This window comes from Rhea pennata, chromosome 1, assembly GCF_028389875.1.
Source record: "Rhea pennata isolate bPtePen1 chromosome 1, bPtePen1.pri, whole genome shotgun sequence".
Taxonomy (NCBI): domain Eukaryota; kingdom Metazoa; phylum Chordata; class Aves; order Rheiformes; family Rheidae; genus Rhea; species Rhea pennata.
In genome coordinates, this window is record NC_084663.1 from 53,020,891 (window position 1) to 53,041,402 (window position 20,512).

At 44.7% G+C, this 20,512-nt stretch overlaps 1 protein-coding gene across 1 annotated transcript; it reads left to right on the top strand.

Annotated features, from left to right (window-relative positions):
• Positions 1-500: 500 nt before the first annotated feature.
• On the top strand, positions 501-19,789 carry ERP27 (endoplasmic reticulum protein 27). Its single transcript, XM_062568541.1, has 7 exons — positions 501-722; positions 1,022-1,122; positions 4,679-4,816; positions 8,286-8,402; positions 11,006-11,131; positions 18,173-18,370; positions 19,237-19,789. Exons 1-7 carry the CDS (start codon positions 602-604, stop codon positions 19,363-19,365), a joined length of 930 nt encoding a protein of 309 aa, XP_062424525.1. The 5' UTR covers positions 501-601; the 3' UTR covers positions 19,366-19,789.
• The last annotated feature ends 723 nt before the right edge of the window (positions 19,790-20,512 follow it).

Genomic DNA, 20,512 nt, shown 5'->3' on the forward strand with positions numbered 1-20,512 from the left:
TTATTTCAGAGCTGCTTTCTTTGCAGGTTTCATCAACCCTCCTTTGAAGCCCAAAGTTTTGACCATGACTGGGCAGACTTCTGGACTAGACAACCCTCACCTCTCAGGCAAGGTGGCAATTGAATGAGCCCAGGGAGCTATAACATGCCCTTCTCATGTTTAACATTTATCATGGCGGCTGCTCCCCGTTAGCCAGAGCAAACTCAGGAGCTGCCTGTCTGGCTGGCTGTCCCACTGGCCAAGGGAGAATGACCCTTTGTGGGAGAGTGCTTAGGAATGTGCAATGGCCTCTCTCTACAAGCAGGGCTCTTAGCAATTTATAATACCTAGTTGTGTGGGTGCAGGGAGAGCTGCACTGAGTAGCTGAGATGTCCAGCACTGTAGGTGAGGAGGACATGGTGATGGGCGCTGTCTGTGAGAACCCAGCTGGTGGTGGGGCTCTCTCCAAGGCTGACGTCTCCACAACAGGGAGGCACCAATGTGCTCCCCCTGCCAGGCAGTTATCTCAGGAGCTGAAGGTTTCGCCCAGGCCAGCTGCTCCCTTCCCACCAATAAACGCCTGACGTGTCACTTGCTTAGCAGAGGACCAGAGGAAGGTGGCATGGCGAAGAGAAGGGAAGCTGGGATCATGGGCACCTCCATCTTTATGTGTCTCTTCATTATCCTCCTCACGGGGGGCTCCCCAGCAGGATGCGCTGATGACGAAGGCTCTGCATCCCATGGTAAGTGAACTTCCCCCTAGCTCAGAGAGAAGACTGGATCTGACAGGGGAATACCACAAGGGTTTCTAGGGTGGAGAGGTCCATGGTGATCTGCAAGGGGAGTGGAGAAGAATGCGGATTGAGTCTTCCTTATGCTGAGTCTGCTTCCTCAGGGTGTGCTATGCAAGTGTTGTACTGAGAGAGGTGTGCTGAGAGTGCAGACAAACATGTAAAGGCTGGGATACCTGTGTGTGCATAGGGAAACTTCTTTGAACTGCTCTTTATGTTTCCTCTGTCCAACTCTGACCTTTCCTGTCCAGGCACAGCTGAAAATGCAAAGCTACTTGCGCTGTTGAACAATACAGCGGATGTCAAAGCCTTCATCAGTGGCGCGGAGGTGGCAGTCATTGGATTCTTCCAGGTATGTTCAAACCACCTCCCTTTTTCTAGATGTTAGCTGTAGCCTGGCCTGGTGGGAGTGTGGGGCTGGATGTGGTATAAACACCTTCTAAAGGCAGCTCCCTATCCAGAAAGATGCTGAGGCTGTAACAGACACGTGGAGGGATTAGGCGACAAGCCATAAGGAGAATGCCAGGAATTTGGTCTATGTGTAGAAAGAGCGATGGAGCAAGGGAGGAATGTGTAGGAGTCTGTAGGAGCCCTGGAGGAGGAAAAATGGAAATGCTGCAGGGGAAACAAAATGGGAATGCAGGTGGCTGAGAAATACAGTGAACTGGCAAGGGGCAGTTGGTTGCTTTAATCACTGAAGACGAACAAGGCATTCCCTACGTGACAGAGCCGAGGAAGCCATGTTTCAGAGAGGAGGGCTGGTGTGCTTTTTCTGAAGTCTAAGATGATTTGGGCTGAAGCTGTAGCCTCCCCTTAGGGTGGATATTAGCATGGTCCCTCTATGTGGCTGCTTTGTTTCGCCAGAGTTGATAGCTTTGGGATCTCTGCATCTGTGTGTCTAAACTCAGTCGAAATTGGCCAACAGTATTAAAGAGTGATTGAGAGGTGTGTGTTCCCTTTCCCCAGAATGGCATGAATATTTTTCCATAGGAAACTAGACGAAAACATATATTGAATTATAGCAACAAAAAGCAGAGGCCAAGAGAATTCTTACTATTTCTAAGTTTTCCCACTGCACCTTTTTTCACCTCTCCTTTAATTTTGTTCTGGGTTCCTGCTGCCTATGTACTGCCTCATGGCTTCTGTCAGAGAGAGGACTTCATCCATTCAAAAATAACTCCTTTCCTCCTCCTGCCCTATGCCTGAGGCTGGAGGGCAGCCTGGGGAGGGAGTCCTACCCTCGGTGTAGGGCAAAGGCATCTCACAGCACATCACAGAGCGAGGAACAATGTTTCTGCCTGTGCAGCATGGGCGGCAACGAGTGTGTCAGTGTGGAGGCAGGTGCCCCGGGGCAGTGCTACGCACTGATCAGAGAGCATCAGCCGCTGCAGGGTGTGCAGCTGCAGGCATGCAGAGCTCCCGCGGAGGCTACTCGTGCTATGCTTTGGCAAACCGGCGAGGCATGCTGCGTATACAGAGTGAAAATGCTCAGATGTCTCCTTCACAGACGGTAACTGTTTGACCTCGTGGCCAGGCTGTACTCAGGGCCTCGTGGCCTGCTGTCAGCAGAGGCCTCGCACTGAGCTGTGGCAGGGATAGCGTTTGCTCACCGGGCCAAGCAGTGCTGGGGCACGGCCACCAGCGTCTTGCACCACCACAGCCTTCCTCCTGCTCTGTGATTTCATCTGTCAGAGTTAACACGACACTGATCACATCTGTCATGCCAGATCCTAGAGCAGGGAGAGACTACCATGGTGTCCTGCACTGCGGGGACAGCCTTGGTGGCAGCGAGCGTGAGGCAAAAGCCAGGGATGTGTCTGGCATTGAATGTGCGAAACACAACAGGGCTGCATTTAAACAGTACATAAGGAGGTATGTGTGCCATGAGGGCTAGTCTTGGCCCTCTGCCCGAGACTAAATTCATCCAGATAATGTCCATGTTCTCTGTTCACTGTAAATCATTTCTCTGCTGCAGCCTTTCAGTTCACAGCAGTATGCAGCTCTGCAAGCACTGTGTGTAATGAGCATGGCCTCCCTTACCGGGAACAGCGTGCCATGTTGGAAAAACAGCACACTGCTCCAGAAACCCAGCGTGCACGTGTGATAGGGTCAGACTTGCCCTGATTAGACCCCATCTTTCACAGGAATGCTCTAAAACTCAGTGAGCTTATTTCCATGCCATACTTCAGCACTCTCGCCAAAGCTGATTTGATGCGCTGGCATTTCCAAAACAGGTCACGAGAGTTATTTTTCTTTGATTGAGGAAAGAATTTTGTTTTCCATTCTCTTTGGGCTTGCAAACAGCTGAGCTGACTGTTGAAATCAAGAAGAAAAACAAAACAATTTCCAAGCAGGCACTGTGTCTTGTGCATTTGAATCCAATAAGTAGAAGTATCAAAAGATACGTTGCTCAAAAGTTTGCAAAGGAAATAGCAATGGAAGCTTTAATATAGCCTAGGGCTGTAGCTAATGCTCTCACTGCACAAAAGAAAATGGATCCCAAATTGCTGAGAAATTGCGTATTTCCACCATTTAATATATCTGTACTAGCTACTTTTTAGAGGAGATGTTTAGACACTTTTTTAGAAGGAACTAGGGTGTTTTGTTGCTAACAGAAGCCATTAAAAATGGTAAACCTTGACTCCAGAACCAAGAGGTTATCTTAAAATTATTATATAGATATATATGTATATAAATATGTAAAAGATGTGCATATTTAAGTGTGATACCTCTCAATTCTGGATTTTCTCCCTGCCTTTTAAGAGCTCTAGTGAGCATGGGAATAATAAACAAGGTTTAAAAGAAGTAAAAGCTGAGATTTCCGCACCGTTGTAGCTGCATGGCGGTTGTGGTTCTGAGATGAACAGCACGTTTCCCAGCGCGTGACAAAGTAGGTAATTGGCACCACTATACTGCCCCGGTGAGGGCAGGTGGGCGTCAGGCGGAGGCATCCCTGCACAGGGTCCCCGCGGTGCAGGAAAGGAGACCGCGGGAGGGAAAGACGTGGGGGAAGGGGATCTCCACCCCGGCTGCAGGACTTGTTTTTAATCCGCCTCCTCACCCAGGGAAGCTCCGTTTCTGCGAAGGGCCCTGCGGGGGGGATGGACGCATGCATATGTGTGCGCGCACACGGGTGCACGCACGCAGTCCCTGTGTCGTGCCACAGCCCTGACGAGCCCCGTCTCCTGCTGGGCCTTGTGGGGCAAATGGAAGAGCGAGAGAGAAACCGGGCGCAAGGGCTGAGCTCCTGGGGGAGCCCTGTGAGGCTGGGGCTCCTGCCCAGCCCCTCCTCGCCCGCTGCCAGCCTGGGGCGCCCTGGGGCTGCGGAGCCCAGCTGGCCCCCTGCCTTCAGCCCAGGCCCGGGGCAGTGGGGCAGGCTGTGGGGTGAGGAGGGGATGTGGTGAGGTGAAGGGAACAGGCTGCGGAGTGAGGGGAAAGGCAGTGGGGCGAGGGGACAGGCTGTGGGGCGAGGGGGAGAAACTGTGGGGTGAAGGGACAGGCGGTGGGGGGAAAGGACAGGGGGTGAGGTGAGGGGAACGCTCTATGGGGCGAAGGGACAGGCTGTAGGGCGAGGGAACGGGCGGTGAGGTGAGGGGGCCGGTCTGCGGGGTGAGGAGACGAGCAGCAGGGTGAGGGAGGGCAAAGTGGGGTGAGGGGACAGGCTGTGGGGTGAGGGACGGGCAGTGGGGCGAGGGGGAAGGCCGGGGGCTAGGGGGGAACAGGCCGCTGGGCGAGGGGGCCGCGGCGGGCACCAGGCGTCGCCCTCGCACCACATCCAGGCGGGCTGCGGGAAGCGCTGCTCCTCATCCTCCCTCCTCCCTCTCCCCCTCCTCCCTCCCTTCCTTTCCTTCCTTCCCTCCCTCTCTTCCCCTCTCTCCCTCCCTCTCCCCTCCCTCCCTTTTGTGCAGGAGCTGGACGGTCCCGAGGTGTCCGAGTTTCGCCGGGCGGCGAGCCTGATCCCCGAGGTGCCCTTCGGCCTCAGCACCAGCCCGGCGATGCGGTCCCAGTACAACGCCACGGCGAGCACCCTTGCCCTCTTCCGCAGGGTGCGTGGGCCCCGGCGGCCCCCTGCACCCCCGTGCCCCGGCCCCCACCCCCCGCGCCCCCTGCTTCAAATCCAGGCGCCCGGAGCGGGGAGAGGGGCACTCGGCCCCACGGCCAGCCCGGAGGCCCGAGGCCTGGCGGCTGCGCTGCAGGTGCGCAGGGCCCCGTGCCCTGCGAATCCCCCACCTGGCGCGTGGGACGCAGCGGTCTGGCCACGGTAGGACAGTATCCTCCGTCATGGGCGGAGGATATTTGGAGAGGAGAAGGCAAATGTGCCCTGGGCACGCCGCAAATGTTTGATAGGCAGCGCTTGTGCAGCTCCCCGAAAGCCGGAGGCGCGTTGGAGGTGCAGAGGAGGTTGTTACAGAGGCCAAGTGTTACCTCTGTGCCTTGCGACGAGCTAAGCCGGGCAGATCTCAGGGCTATTTCCAAGGAATGCTCAGTTCCAGAGAAACATTAAGCTGTACAAAAGAATATATTTACAGAATTAATATTCAATAGACATGACACTGCCTACTATTTTTAGTGAGAGAGGCTTTAGAACAAGAGCTTAAAATGACCTATAATCCCATTACAAAAGAAATTAAATCTCTGGGCAGTAGTGATAAAGAAGAGGACTAAAGACTCTTCATCTCCGCTCAGTGCTAGCAAGCCAAAAAATGCTTATCACTAACAGTCAGTCTACCTTCACACCTAAAAAGCGAATCTGTAGAACTTCCTGCTTCAGAATGGTCTTTTGCTTTTCACTTGCAGAGCCTGCATCCCTAAGACATGCAGCACTTATTACACTTGATGAGATTCTCCATTTTAAATGTGTGCCCTGTGGATCTGGTTCAGCACCCAGTGCTTTGCAAAGAATGATGGCTGTGTTTCTGACCAGCAACCAGCCTGGAGCTCAGTGTTATTTGGATGGTGTTCCTGTGGTTTTGGAAAGACTCCTGAGACATGAAAAGCATCTAGAGACCATGCTATAATGGATCAACACAGCAGGCTTGAAATCAAACCTTGCCAAGTGTCGCTTCAGGCAGGCAAAGCTGTCGCTCTGGATACACACTTTTTCCATTGTGACTGAAACCAGATCCATATTCTGTCCTTTCTTAGTTCTTATACTTTGGGGATGGACCCTTTAAAAACATTACTTTGCAGTTTCTTAGGGATGGATGCTGCACAAGTTCAAACTTTTGTTGACTCCAGCTGTAATTTTGGGTATCTCACTGAATTTGAAGCTATGTTTGCTCCAGTTTGAAGGGACATTATTGGGAAGGGTCTTGTACTTGCTCCAAGAATATTAAAAAAGCTAAGAGCAAGTATTCTGTTGCTTATATGAATTACCTTGTATAGCCTCTTCTCACAAAAGCGTGACCCTTGAAAACTGGGCAAGAAAGGTGTATCTGAGGGTGAGAGGGCCCTAGGTAGTACAAGATGTTAAAAAAGCACATAAAGTGCTAGGTCAAAGGAGCTCTAAGCACACTAGGAAGCTCTACGTGCTAGAGAAACTAAGTATGGTATCTTGGTCAATATCTAGATCTAGGTCGTACAAAGATTATATAAAGCCACTTTGTTCCCCTCATTCATTGATTCTCATCGTTTCCTGCCTTGTGTTTACCACTGGCCAAATAATACAAGGAGCATGATCTAATAATGAGCCACGGGTGGGCAGGGGCCTTTCATTTAACTTTTTATTTGCCATATGCAGATGTTTCAATTTAAAGCAACATCCATCTCAGTTGTGGTTCTTAGTCATGATGATTTTCTTCCAAAACATTGAAAGGATCCTTTTTTTTTTTTTTTGCACTGTGACAGATATTAAGGATAATTGCATTGAGAGAGTGTTTGATAAAAGAAAGCGATGTTGGCGTTTGGATAATACTTAATCTTCCCCGTTAATGGTCCAGCTTTTACAGCCAAATCCTGGTTTAACAGAACGAAAAACAAACAAACAAACAAACAAACAAACAAACAAAAAAAAAAAAACCCAAGAAACATACACCAACCAGGTGAGATGTGGTTGACAATTCACTTGCATAATTTTGAATTTTTTCCTAAATTTAAGTTAGGCACATTATTTTTCCTTTTATTCCTTGCTGAATACTATGTAGGACTAAGGAGTAAGAGCTAAAAAAGAAAAGAAAAAGAACTGGGACAGGTACTTGCAATCAAATACTTATTTGAAAAATATAAAGATGCATGACCAGGATAGCATAATCAGAGGTATAACCACTTCTTGTTTGCAAAAGCCCATGAAAGTCAAGAGAAGGCCTTCTGTGGGGTACAGAGTGCTTTAAATTGGTTCCCAAGGCCTGTCTGGCCTCACCCATACAGATGTTGCATTGGCCTGATCCCATCACTAGAGTGGAGATGTCTTTTCATTTTATGCTGGAGCAAGTCTGAGAGAGGAATCAGACTGCACAGTCTGAAAAGCACCAGTTTGGGTGGCTAGACAGAGTGCAGTGGTCCCCTGCCAGATGAAAGTCCTTGGTAGCGACTGCAGAACAACAAAGGGGGCTTTAGATGTCTGCACACCATGAACACAATCTAGAAAAACTAACATGCATTTTCAGAGTATGTACAGATGCAGAAAATAAAATTGAGGTATGTATGAGTACATTTCCTCAGCCCCAAGAACCTCATACAACATATATATATAAAAGGTCTTCAAATCTCAAACTTTGATCCTGTTACATATCATAGCCCAGCAACCCTATGGCTCAGATCGGTCGTCTCCCATGGTCCCATCTATCCACTATACAGCAACTGTGCCCCTCTGGTTGGTTTAGCTGTTATTTAATGCTTGCCTTCTTTTTCTCTGTTTATCAGGTCAGCGAAACCTCAACAAATTAAACCACCATTTGAGTGGGTGGGTGAAGTGTGGGGAGATGTGTGGCAAGATGGATTTTCCTCTAAAGCTAAAATCTGCTGGGCTTGTTTTTTTTTTTCCTGCTGTGCTGGAAAAAAACCTCGACTTTTTATTGGAGAGATTTCATGCTTGCACAGTGTTTCCAGGAAATCCATACAGGCTCATGCCAATGTTTATTACTTTTAGAAGAAATAGAATAAGCAGATGAAGATTTTAAAGAGCGATGAAAAGCCAAGATCGATGTAAGGAGTAGGCTGCTTTAATAATCTCTCCCCACAGCCCCTAGAAAAGTTTATCAGCTAATCCTCCCTGTCTCCAGTGCAGTAGGAGCTGATACTGTGGGGAAATCTGGCATCCCCAGTAATTTCTATTATGCCAAAGTTTGCCTTCGGAGACTGACGGAGGGTAAGAGAAAATTTTCTCCATGCCCAGGTAGATCTATAAATCTAATGGGTCTGGACCTTGCAAAATGGAGATTATGTTTTGGGCAGGAGAGGAAAGTGGTATCCCCAGAGGTGTCTGTGTGCACTTATGATGAGTGTCCATCCACTCCTCTGGAGGAAATACTCATGGAGGGGACAGCTATGACTGTAGGTATCTTTGCATGTCTTCAGGCAGATGATGACCGGAGGTATCTGGATATCATAGACGAGGAAGAAATCAGTGCTGAGAAGATGGTTCATTTCATTCGGATGAATGAACTCCGACTGGTGACTGAGTACAACCCTGTGGTAATTACTAGCTCCCCACAACCCCTGCCCTGGCATTCAACCTTCTCCTCAGGCCTCCTGTGGCCCAGAAATTTGCACATGCAGATGTGTGCAACTCCCAGAATTTGCCAGTTCAACTCCCAGAATTTGCCCATCTTCACTGCCCCTCCACCTGACTCCCCTGGCAATTGCAAGGTCCCCCTGTCTCTTCCTTCCTTCTGTGGAGTACCAAAGATTATGGTTTTTAGGCTCTCCTGAGATCCCAGCAGTTCACTGGGCTGGTTACTATGGAGCCGGTGTGTCCCAGAAGCTGTGATGGACACAAGGCTGAGACTTTTGTCATTCCTGTTCTTTTTTTCTTTCATTTTTTTTTTCCTTTTTGTGGACTTCTGAATAGCTACAGTAGTGCTGAATGGGCTTAATTTAATTAAAGAAGAATGGCACAACCTGTTTCAAAGCTGTACCTTTGAAACTGGTGCCAAGGATCACTAAGAGGGCTGACCATTCCCCAGTTCAGGTGCAGCCTGCCAGCAGAGAGGAGGGCATTTTGTTTTGGAAATACTCCATTTTGTTTCCAAGTGAAATACTGTAGAAGTTCTGCTTAAAAAAAAAAAAAAAAAAAAAAGTACTTTTGGTTTTCATCTTGATAAGGGATGATAAAAAAATATTTCAAAATCATAGACTATTTCCTGGGACAGAAAAGCTATTTCCTGCCCAGCTGTCTTCACAGCCCTTTGAAAACACCCAAATAATGGCAGCAAGGATATTCTTGTTATCTTTATAAACACCCAGTCCTTCTGAATCCTTGTAATGTTTTAGCCTCCCTTGTATCTTTTGGCAATTCATTAGAATATTGCTCCTTTTCATGCATTTCTGATGATACTTTGGGCTCTCGCAATGCTGTGTCCTGTTCAGTACTCAGGCTGTCTTTCTGACCTAGAAGTCCCTAAGCTATTCAACCAGTCCCCTCCAGTATGACCTGCAGTATTCATGTTCCAGTTTTCTCCTGACCCTCTGGAGTACTACCAATATGCTGCAATTAACAGTGCCTCCTGCAGTCCAAGGCCTGAAGGCCTCCCAGCTCTGCTAATGTAGCTTGGATTTTCATAAATATTTATTCCCAGTGCATATGCTGTTTATATTTAAGAATGTTACAGGTCAGCAAAATGTTGGGTCACATGGATCAAACTAAGCCCTGCCAAGAGTTTCTAACCCTATCCTGGGGCCCTTACTGTTTCGCCCACATACTTTAGGCAATTTTTAGGCAATGATTATCCTGTGTACTTTCCAGAAGAGTCGGATGTGATCCAGCCATGCCGATGAACCTACGCTAATAAGCCATGCTGATCTCTCTTTCAAAAGGCTGTGTGAACAAACACACCTTTGTCTGGTGTTGCCAGAGCAACTGGTGCACTAGTCCTGCACCTTCTCCACCCAGCCTTGTAGTGCCCCTTGCTGCTGCCTGGTTTCATCCTCTATTTTTCCAGTCCTGTCCTCTCGCATGAGTTCTTCTAACACTCTTCAGCCTTGATTTGCATCCCCTCTACACTATCCCATGCCCCATCTGCACACTACGCAGAAGTTAAGTGGTACCAAACGCATGGTAAATATTAGGTTAAGGGGAAGTCCCAGCCACCAAAAAACTAGATGCTTTGTGGTGCACAGCCCTTGCAGAAGTGCACTTTCTGACTCCTTCACTATTACTCTTGGAATGTGTTGAAACTTTCTGTTTCTTCATAAAAGTGTGGACGGGGAGCAGGGCGCAGGGCGGTCTGTATCTCTGTGGTTTCAGTAGCACAGGGGAGGCAACAGGTCAGCTGTAGCCTGGCCAGACTTCTGTTTAGTTTGAGGGAGAGGCTGCATTGCATGAAGAGGACAGGAGAAGAAGCGAGATGACAAATTGCCCAGTACCTGGAGACAGAGCAATGACTTCTTGGTCAGTGCCAGCCCCAATCTGCTCACAGAGGGCCAACGTATGCTGCCTGCTTGGCCCTTCCTCAGGGGATGGAGCGACTGCCAGCTCCAGGACTTTTCCCAGTAGAGAAAGCAGTGTTAACCCTCAGGGCTCTTGGCTACCCAGCTCCTGGGGCTGCTGAAATGAGGTCTACTGGGGGCTCCTCACTATGTACAGCTTAATACTCAAGAAAGTTAATGAAGGGACACACCAGTCCCAGCACTACAAATCCTTCTTACTTTCTTGCTCCCATTTTAGCCAGGTGCCAGACCTCAGTGATTGGGTGCACCATGGTGGTGCATGACTCCAATGGTTTAGTGTTCACTGGTCTTCCATCTCCACTTCCTTGCCTCTGTAGACTTTAGCTTCTGTATCCAGGTGGCCCCCTTGCCTAGTCACTGGCCATCCTAAGGCTTTGGCCTTATGATCTTAAGACTCTTGGCTCAGGAATAAGTGAAATCAGGAGATTAAGAGTTCCTTCAAAGAACCCAGACCTGATTCCTCCTATTTCAAAGAAAGCTGTGCTTGCAAGGGTTATTAGCAAAGGAGCTTCAGTTAAAATATGAGAATTGATGTCCGTCTGGCAGTACATCCAACGCAAATTGAATATTCTCAATCTCTTGCCTATGTCTCTCTCTCTCTATGTTGGTAATGACTTTGTTTTTGGCAGACAGCAATTGGTCTGCTGCACAGTTCTGTCCAGTTTCACCTCCTCCTGATCACAGACAAGAGGTCCCCAGAACATCCTGAGCGCATGCGCAGATTTCTTGAGGCAGCAGAGCTCTTCCAAGGGAAGGTGAGTCCAAACAGAGATTAAACAGGATCCATCAAGGAGAGAAGGGAAAACAGTGATTTATTCTGTGAATGGGGGGACATCATCTCCTACCCTTTGCGTTAGTGAAGCAAAAGCCAAATGGGAGGAAAAGAGGATTAACTGGACAATCAAGTGGAGGGATTGGATCTCTTAATCTTCTGCCAGTTTGCCTCCATACGGGGAAAATTTCTTTTGTATCCTGTTCCCCCCACACACTTTCTTAGTAGGACATTTTGTTCTTCCTTGCTTCTAGTCCAGTTTTGTTCCCTTTCAATTGGGAGATGACAAACAGCTGCTGCAGTTCAGTCTCCTGACAGTTACATTCCACTGGTGTGAGAGGTGATTTTGTATATATAGCCTGTGAGATGCCAAGGAGCATTATATAAGTGACCAGATAGTAATTAATGCCATGGTACTTCTTAACTCTTAGCCTTCTGGTTGGGTCCTGAGGAATGGGCTATTTTAAAGGAATGGCAGATGGGTTTGTCAGATTTCCCACAGTAAGGTGATGGAATAGATGATGACTTTTAGAGAAATTTCCTCTAGTTCCCACCCCTTTGCTAACTCCCCAAATAGTAAATCTTTTCATGGCAGCAGCTGGATTATAGCTGTGTCCAGGGAACAGAGGAAGGAATTGGCAGGCCAGTGAAGGATTTGGAACAATGAGAAGGCATTTAGGGCAGGGGAGAATGGCAGGTGGGGGGGGCAGGCAGAAACTCGCAGCAGTAGAGGATCATGAGGGTGGAAAAAGTTGGGTTTTGGGAACAAGGATACTTGCAGGCAGCTGCTTGTGTTATTGAAGGATTAAAAAGCAAGTATGTCCTCAGCTTGAAATGGAGAACCATGTATCCTCAAAAGTCTTGAGATTTGATTGTGGCAAGACTACTTTGGACCTTGAAATCTCCCACCTGTTGGGAAGAAACCAGTCAGAAACCATACATTATAGCCAAAAGATATCCTGAAAAGTGTTTTTCTTTGATAAATCCATATTGATGAAAGAAAACTCCTTTCTCTGAAAAATTCTATCCATCTCTTATGAGATGTGTGCTATAGTGACACCATTATCCCTGTCCTCCATGAGCTGCAGTCTGATACAAGTCTCCCCCCCACCAACTAACTCTTCTAATGCAGTGCATCGCTGTTCAGCATCACTATCCTTTGCTGATGTGGATGCGTCCAGTTTTCACTTCATGTGACAAGCCCACATGTCTGTGGATGTGAGTTAATTTTCCTAGAAATACTTTACAAAACATTGGATAAAATGTTGTACTGAAGTCCAGCTGACTTATTAATTAGCCACAAGCCAAATCTAGTTTCTTTTTTATTATTATTATTATTATTCATGCAGAGAAGTTTCCCATCACATTAATAGAGAGGGAGTTTGCCAGAAGGAAATATTGAGACTAAATGTGTGAGGATTTGACTATTACCATTTCACTACAGTAATACTGTAAGGTACATAGATGAAGTGATTGAGAGTATAGCAAGTTTTTTCCCTCCAAAGAGTTGCACTCTGAGAACTAAATTGTGATTTCAACTGCCTTTTAGTAGCTCATAAATTATCTGTGCATAAATGCAAGATTATTGAATTAAAATGCAAGATTATTGAATTAAATTTTATTCAGAATGACTGACAAATAATTCATAGCCTGTAGCTTGGTTGTCTGTGCGTTAGTATTGTCAGAAGTTCAAGCAGGGAATCCTTGCTGTCCAGTGGAGAGATGTTCAGGTTCCCTGTAAGCATGTACCACTTAAGCTTGCAGTGTTTCAAGGTGACTGCAGAGTGCCAGAACAGAGAGGGGAGACTTGGTGCATATTGTACCTTTTCCACAGTGACAGCACAGAGCCCATTCATAGGCTTGAGAGGGTTCCCAAGCAGTGGAGGAGGTACCAATCCTTTCACACAGCTCTGCTGCAGTCTGAGAGAAGAAAATGGATGGTGAAGGAGGTGATCCACTGCCAGTCCCTGGATTATGGTTCCTTTATCTCTGGTTTATGGTCTTTTCATCTTTGACTGAGAGGAAACTCAAGCTTTCAACTGGAGAACCTGAAAATAGCCTGAACCATACCTTGAGCAGTAGTGAGTGTCTGAAAACACTCTAGATTCCTCTAGATATTATAGTGGAACTTGAAGGCTATAAAAAGCTGGAGAGGGAAGTGCTAATGTTAGATAATGGTAAGTCACCAAGAGCTGACAAGAATGAAAGGAAATAAGGTAATTTTCTAGCAGACCTTGAGAAAAAAATTGTGGATGGGTAACAGCAAACAGACAGAACTTAGAGTACTGCAGCTGCAGGAGAGGATCCATTAGCCTTCTTGGAAAGATCCCATTGCACTCAAATATGTGCTTATTTGGAAAAGAACTGCCAAAAATCCAGGCTTTCTGCTGGAAAGGAAATAGCAGGATTTGCATCACTGAGCCAAACTAGCATGGGTGTCTTCAATTTTCTTTCCACATTATCAGAGCATAACATGTCAATTACAGCTGGTGAACTTCATGGGTGTTTGTAGAAGTTTCAATAAGGTTATTTGGGAAATAACAAAAGCAGCTTTTGCTACAACTGATATACTTGCTATATAATGTCAAAATGATATGGGTAATGATGCTTGCAAATTCACTTTTAACTTATATGTGGATCCCATTTAGAAACGAATTCTGAGAAACTGCTGAGTATTCTTTAGGAATTCTTCCATGGACATGAAAGGAAATTGTCCTTCCTCTTGCTGACAGTCATTTATACACTTTTTATCTTTCTTACGAGACACTGATGTCTCCAAAATTGAGAGAGAGAATATTTAGACGTCTTTTTTAGCCATAAACTGGGAAACTTGTAAACATGGATTGTCTAGATCACTTGATAGATATCCGCAGTAAAGTTGTTTTTATAGGTCTCTCTTTTTTTAAATCGTGACTAATGTTTTCATTTTCCTTTGATTTGCCAGAAGCTATGTGAGAAGTTATTCAAACTTAAGAATTTGATCTCTTTGCTTATGCAATCTTCTCAAAGAATGAAGGCTGTATCTCTGTAAAGCTCAAGGTCAAACACTGGGTATGAGGCTTGATCATTCTTCCCATTTGCTTTCCTTAGAGGAAAAAAATAGCAAACATGAAATTGGCTTCTACCATTGGAGTACTAGGCTCAATTAAATCAAATTCCTTGAGAAATAACATTCCATATCCTATTATTTACCAGAAACTTCATGTTCTAAAAGCACTAGGCTACGAATCAAGTTGTCAAGACACCAAGACAGCTTCAATCTGCAAAATTATCTGAAAAGGAGCTTATTTTGAGAGATAGTGCACAGATAATATTGCTCTATGTTTGGTGTTCTTGGAATATTGTGTGGAGAGAAGAGTTGGTGCTGAGAGTGCCTCAGACATGCAGCATATCCTTCACTACCTCTAGTAGCAGGCCTCTAAAAACAGGCAAGAAGACTGGTACAAGATGAAACAATTTTGTGGAAAACCAAAGAAAACAGCTATTGTTCAGGATAGTTCAAGAGAGAAAACAAACCTTCTCTTTTGGATGAAACTATTGGTTTCTGGCAATGATATGATAGTTGGCATCAGAAGTGGGATTTGTTTTGATGAACTATAACTTTGTTAAGTGGTCCTAGCTAAGGCCATACACTCTTTCCATCACTGGTGGAGAAGGACAGGCATGTCCTTTCTTCCCTTCTAGAATAGGTGGAATATCCACAAAGAGTTTTTATTTTCTTATGGAAATGTAGAACATGGTTGTCCTAAATATGCAAGAAACATTTCTCCTCAAGGAAAATGCAGGAATAGTTTCAGATCTAGCCTCTTAACTTGATCTGTGAGGAGCTTGGGTAACATGTTTGGCTTGTGAATAGTCATCATCATATCACTTTGAGGACACTGAGGAAACCAGTCAAGGGACCATGCGTACAGCAGAGTGAATTGCTGAAATTATGTATCACAAAAATTATTTCATCTGAGAAAAATTGTTCATGTTTTCATTTTGCCTTCTGTCTCCTTGAATGCTGGGAAAGTTTTCAGTGTGGCTACAGTACTGGAAGCACAGTGGCTCCTATCCACAGAAGCATAAGGGCATAGTCAGGGTAAAAGACCTGTTGTTTTCTTGTAGAGTGGTCAGTATAATTTTCAATAGTTGCTGCATTCATTCTTTTCATTACAGCTGGTTGGGAATCTTTCAACAAAATGAATTCATCATGAGAAAACACTAGTCCCACCAGGAGAAATCAGTCATGGAAATGTCCCTATTTAGAAATATATTTGGTTTCCAGCTGCTGAGAGATCAGGCTTCCTGTGTTTGTGGCCTCAGTACAAATCCACCATACTGACTGCCTCAAAGTTGTAACTGCATGGCTACACAGTCTTTAGCAGGAGCATATCTGGCATAGGATGCATAATTTATTTTTTGTTATTGAAACAAAAAAAAGTTGTACCATATCACAGCTTTTATCAGGAATTAATCATTCTTATAGTCAAGTGAAGGTATTAAGGTGTCTTCTTTCAAGTGACAATGGATAGATACAATTGCAGTCTGTCCCATATTTCTGGAATATCATTCACAAGAGGGTGATACTTTTGCTGTACTTCAGAACCCTGAAACTCTTTGTGCTAAATGTGAGTCACTAGACACATCCAAGTCAAGAACTGTGAATGCTGTCTTAGCCCTTTCAGTTAATGAGTCAGTTGTTTGTGTTTTAGTTCTTCTATAATAGAAGCAAACAAAAAGTGTTTGGATATCTAAATATCAACCTTTTTTTAAATTCTTATTCTGTTCTTGTATTCATAAATAAAATGTTTACAGTTTTTTAGGTTTGGGATTTTTAACAAAAGCTGGAAATTTCATTAAGAGAACAATATTGACTAAAGTTTATGTTACTATTTTAAAAAGCTATTACTCTGTTTTAAAGCTAAAGAGTTTTAGCATACAAAATGTTAACATTTAACAGTGCAGGAATTCTAATTGTTTTTTTGATTAATTTCCTGATTGACATTTGATTAACAAAATGCTTTTTTGTTGCCTATTGGATCTTTCAAAGAGAAAATCGAAAGTTGATGAATGACATAGGACAATGAATGACCAAATGACATAGACATTTGGTCAAAATGTCGTACCATCTCTTCTACAGTCCCTCTGAGAGTACTTCCCTCCGACACAAAGCTCTGTTTCCAGCTCGCTAGTTGGAAGGAGAACCCTAAAAATAACCATTGTTCACATTCCTTCTGCTCCATCTGAAAACCTGATGTTTGTCTCTTAGGTCAGATCCTTCATCACAGATCCTTTTCTTCAGTTTGGCACTTTAAGGGGATTGCCTAGTAATCCATCTCCAAGTGCAGTCATCTCATTCACTGGCTATACTTTGGATATAATCTCGTATCTGGCCAGCGACACATCACCAAGAATACTGTGTCTGTGTGTTGATTAGGTGAGATGATATGAGGATGCATACTAAGATTATGTCAACTTAGTGTGGAGTTGAAATCATGTCCCTTTCCCATGCATAGATTATAGATTCTTGTGTTGGGCCAAAATGGCATGAAAGTATACTCTCCCAAAAGGATGAATTTAGCACTCTGGGAAAATGTCCCCACAACCAGTCTGCTCATCAGTTTATTGCCTTTGAGGCACAATTAACTTCTGAAAGAGAAATTGCATGAAATATCAGACATACTCAGTGAAAATTAACAGCAGTTAACTCTTCCACCAGTCTAACTGTTCCTTCTTCCCATAGGCTTTTGCCTAACAAAATTTTCTGGAGAAACTTTTTTTTTTTATAAAAAGCAAATTTATTAAAGTGAAGGATTTGAGATATACCAGGTTTATTTTTAGGAAAAAAAATTTTTTTGAAGTAACTTGAGTGCTTTGATTGAAAAGAAAATAATGAGTCACAAGCTGAGAACTAGACCCATTATCCTCACAGTGCATTTCTTTTTTTAAAACTTTTTTTCTTTTTTTGTATAACTTAAGGCAGCTAAGATAAAATGACATATATTAACTGGATATTTGTTTCTTTGGCTTGGATGTCAGCTGCCAATGGATAATATTTAATCAGATCATTGAATAAATTTCTCAATTTGTGCATTTATTTTATTTTATGCAATTTATATATAATGTTTGCAATGCAGCATTAACAGATAATTTAACAAAAAATTTTGAGATGTACATATTATTGATAATCTTTCAGGGTCCAGAATTTTAAATGTTTCTCAATTCCTGCTGCACCATGTAAGATCACAGATAAAACCTACATCAAAAATGATATCATCAAGTTGGTCACCAATCCTTGGTTTAATCTTGCTCTCCAAGAATGTTCAGGAGCCCGAAAAACTGTAGGCCACTCTTGTTCTGGCTTACTCATTCTTGGGCTTCTCTCAACAGTTCTGAATGATGTTTCACTGAGCTGGTCTATGTGGGCATTGGTGTCTTGCCAACAGCTCCTCCCATTTCCCAAACCATTGCACCTTCATGTCTTGTCACTGCAGCTAACTTAAATACATCTCTCATGTTTGGTACTCTAAACACTCTTTCTTGTCCTTCCTGGTTCCTGTTCCTCTGGACTTTACTGCTGTATTCTTGCAGCTGAGTTTGGTTCTCCATTCACACACAAGGTACTTTTTTTACCCTGCTGCTCTGGGTCTTGCAAGGATGTGATCGTCTTATCCTAGTAACACTCAAGTGGAGGAGTCAGCTTATTCTACATACTCCACCAACAGCAGACATCTTGTTTCCATACCTATTAAAGAGAATAAAAATGGAGACCGCCTTCCTGTCACAGAGTGGGTACATCTTAAAGAAAGAAAAATTAGACACTTTGCTATGTCAACCTGGACTTGATAAAATATGGAAAAATGTAGTGCATAGAACAGTTAGACATTGGCAAGGTTGTCCTAACGAAGTCTGGTACATCTCCTCAGATCTAGCCTAACTTATTGCAATAATATCACTTAATCTTTGTATGATCACTGCTTGGGGATCTGCTTTCTCTCTCAGTCTCTGTTTTGCTCAGCCTTTCTCTTTCTTCTCACAGATTCTCTTTGTCCTGGTAGACAGCAATATGAAGAGCAATGAACGAGTGTTGTCATTCTTCAAACTGAAGAAGTCCCAGCTGCCAGCTCTGGCTATATTTCACACACCAGATGACGAGCAAGATGTATTGCCTCTGGATGAAGTCTCCATTGAGCGTGTGCAGGACTTCTGTAATATTTTCTTACAAAGAAAGCAGAAGGTAAAAGGGAACTCTTGTACAGTCTACAGGAAGCTGGCCCTTGTGGGAAAATGCTGTTGCTGAAAAAGCTCTTGAGGAAAATACCCTCAGTTGCTTGATCTCTTCCTCACCTCCGCCACCTCCTCTTTCATTTTCATTTGTACTTGGATATCAGAAAAGCATTAAGTCTAGAGCAGAGCAGAGATGGATGTGTTTGGAGAGCCTTTTTCTTCATTGACCTCTGCCTTCTAGTCTACAACAAGTAGATTTCACTGACCTCTGTAAACAGGAAAAGGTCTTGGTGGAAGCATATACTTGCTGAGAGTAGCAGCTGAGAAGACAGGTGGAAGGATGCTTTTGGGCACTGGGAACGGGGGAAGTGGCTGGCAGCAGATGGGAGGGGATCAGAGAGACAGACAATGGGTGTAGAAAGGAAATCTGTCAAGAAGGCCACAGAACAGAGTACACAGACAAAGACTCAGGACTCTACCAGAGTTCTTTACTGGGGAAAGGACAATTTAATCTACATGTTCATCCAATGTTAGAGTTCTCTTTTTTTTCCAAAGCTCACCTTGATATAGCACAGAGGCCTCATATGTCAGTGGCCTATGTTGTGCAATTGTATCATCATAGAATGGTAAGGTTGAGAGGGACCTCTGGAGATCATTTAGTCCAACCCTCAGTGTAGCCCCATACAGGGATTGAACCCATGAGCTTGGCATTAGCAGCACCATGCTCTAACTAACAGAGCTAAACCTGCCCCCAATTGAAATGGGATAGGCAGGGCAGTGGTGTAGAGACCAAGAGGAGGCCTTTATGTTGGCTCATTTCCTATCATCACCATTTTGAAAAACTGGACAATGTTTGATCTAATGTGTTTTAGAAAGAAGAGGAACCAGACGAACCAAAGGAGAAAGCCGTCAATGAGGAACTCTGATTCCTCTCTCAGCCCACAGGATGACTGTGCCCAGAGTCACCTGTTCTTGATGTGTGAAGAATTCACTAAGCTGCACTGATCAGGAATTTCTGGGACAGTAGGAATAAGGGCCAAATTAACCATGACTTCCTGTCTCCTTACCATATACATATATGCTGTCTATCCCCTCTAGGAATCTCTCCTCCCTACTCATTTGCTGGCTCTAACTCTCTTTTCTCTGTACTCCAGGAACACTGTTTTTTCTCTACACTGAGTCCTTCCATGCCACCACTATCAGAGCAAAGGTTTATACAGCAAAATGGTAGTATCAGAGATACAGCCTGTAGCTCCTAGAGAAACTGTCAGGTTTGTTTCCCTCATGACGGTTCCTTCCTTCTCTTCTGCTTTTAGTGCCAGGCTGGCATCCCCTGTCAGTCCCTCCGGACATTAGGAACAGATTGATAGTCTGAGGTCACATGAACTTTTCCATTTATTTTACTAAATAAAGCAGAAAGTGAATAGCCTGAATTTTTATGCAAATATGTGATTTCCCACTCCCCATGTCTTTCACTTAAGGACAAAGTCTAAGGATTTCTGAATGGGAAGCTCAGAAATCCTCTCTCTATTTAACCAGGCTTGCAATGCCTAACCAGTCAGATCAGTTTCTAAGGGTCATTCTTCATGGAACTGGACTCAGGACCAACAGGTATTTCCACAAGAATGAGAGAATTCTTTGAGGGTGTGGGATCGGAACAGCACTAGGTACAGCACGTTAGAGATGGTGCACCAAAAATAAGTGACTTTGAGATGCAGCTCTAGGCTAAGAGGAGAAGGAGTTGTGGTGGTAGTAAAAAGCTGAGTTGCAAAATAGAGGATATCTCAACTCTGCATTGATGGGAAAGGCTGTTGTCTGTTTATTGACCTTAGATATCTGAGGTTTCAGTGCTGGAGAATGGGGTGGGGAGTTTACAGACGAGATGAATGAGACATTTCTGTTCTGCTCTAGTAGATGCTTGCCATAGGTTTGCCTCATACTTGGCTCAGTGTCCTTTGGCATGGCATACAGATGCTTCCACCAAACAGTGACTGCATTGTCTCTGTGGGCCTGAGAGACTTGACTTGAGGCGGCGTGCCTAAGTGGCTGAGAAACCTCAGCCTTTTCCCAGAGATCAGACCAGGATGGAAAAATGAGAATAGAAAGGAGTTCTTGCAGGTGAGGTAAACATGCCACAGAGGGAGAAATCAGG

What these genes read in the sequence shown, in the direction of transcription:
- ERP27 (XM_062568541.1), top strand. Translation starts at nt 602, where the DNA reads ATGGCGAAGAGAAGGGAAGCTGGGATCATGGGCACCTCCATCTTTATG. An exon ending in TGACTGAGTACAACCCTGTG is followed by an intron (nt 8,403 to 11,005) that starts GTAATTACTAGC and finishes TGTTTTTGGCAG; the next exon opens with ACAGCAATTGGTCTGCTGCA. An exon ending in TCTTACAAAGAAAGCAGAAG is followed by an intron (nt 18,371 to 19,236) that starts GTAAAAGGGAAC and finishes TGTTTTAGAAAG; the next exon opens with AAGAGGAACCAGACGAACCA.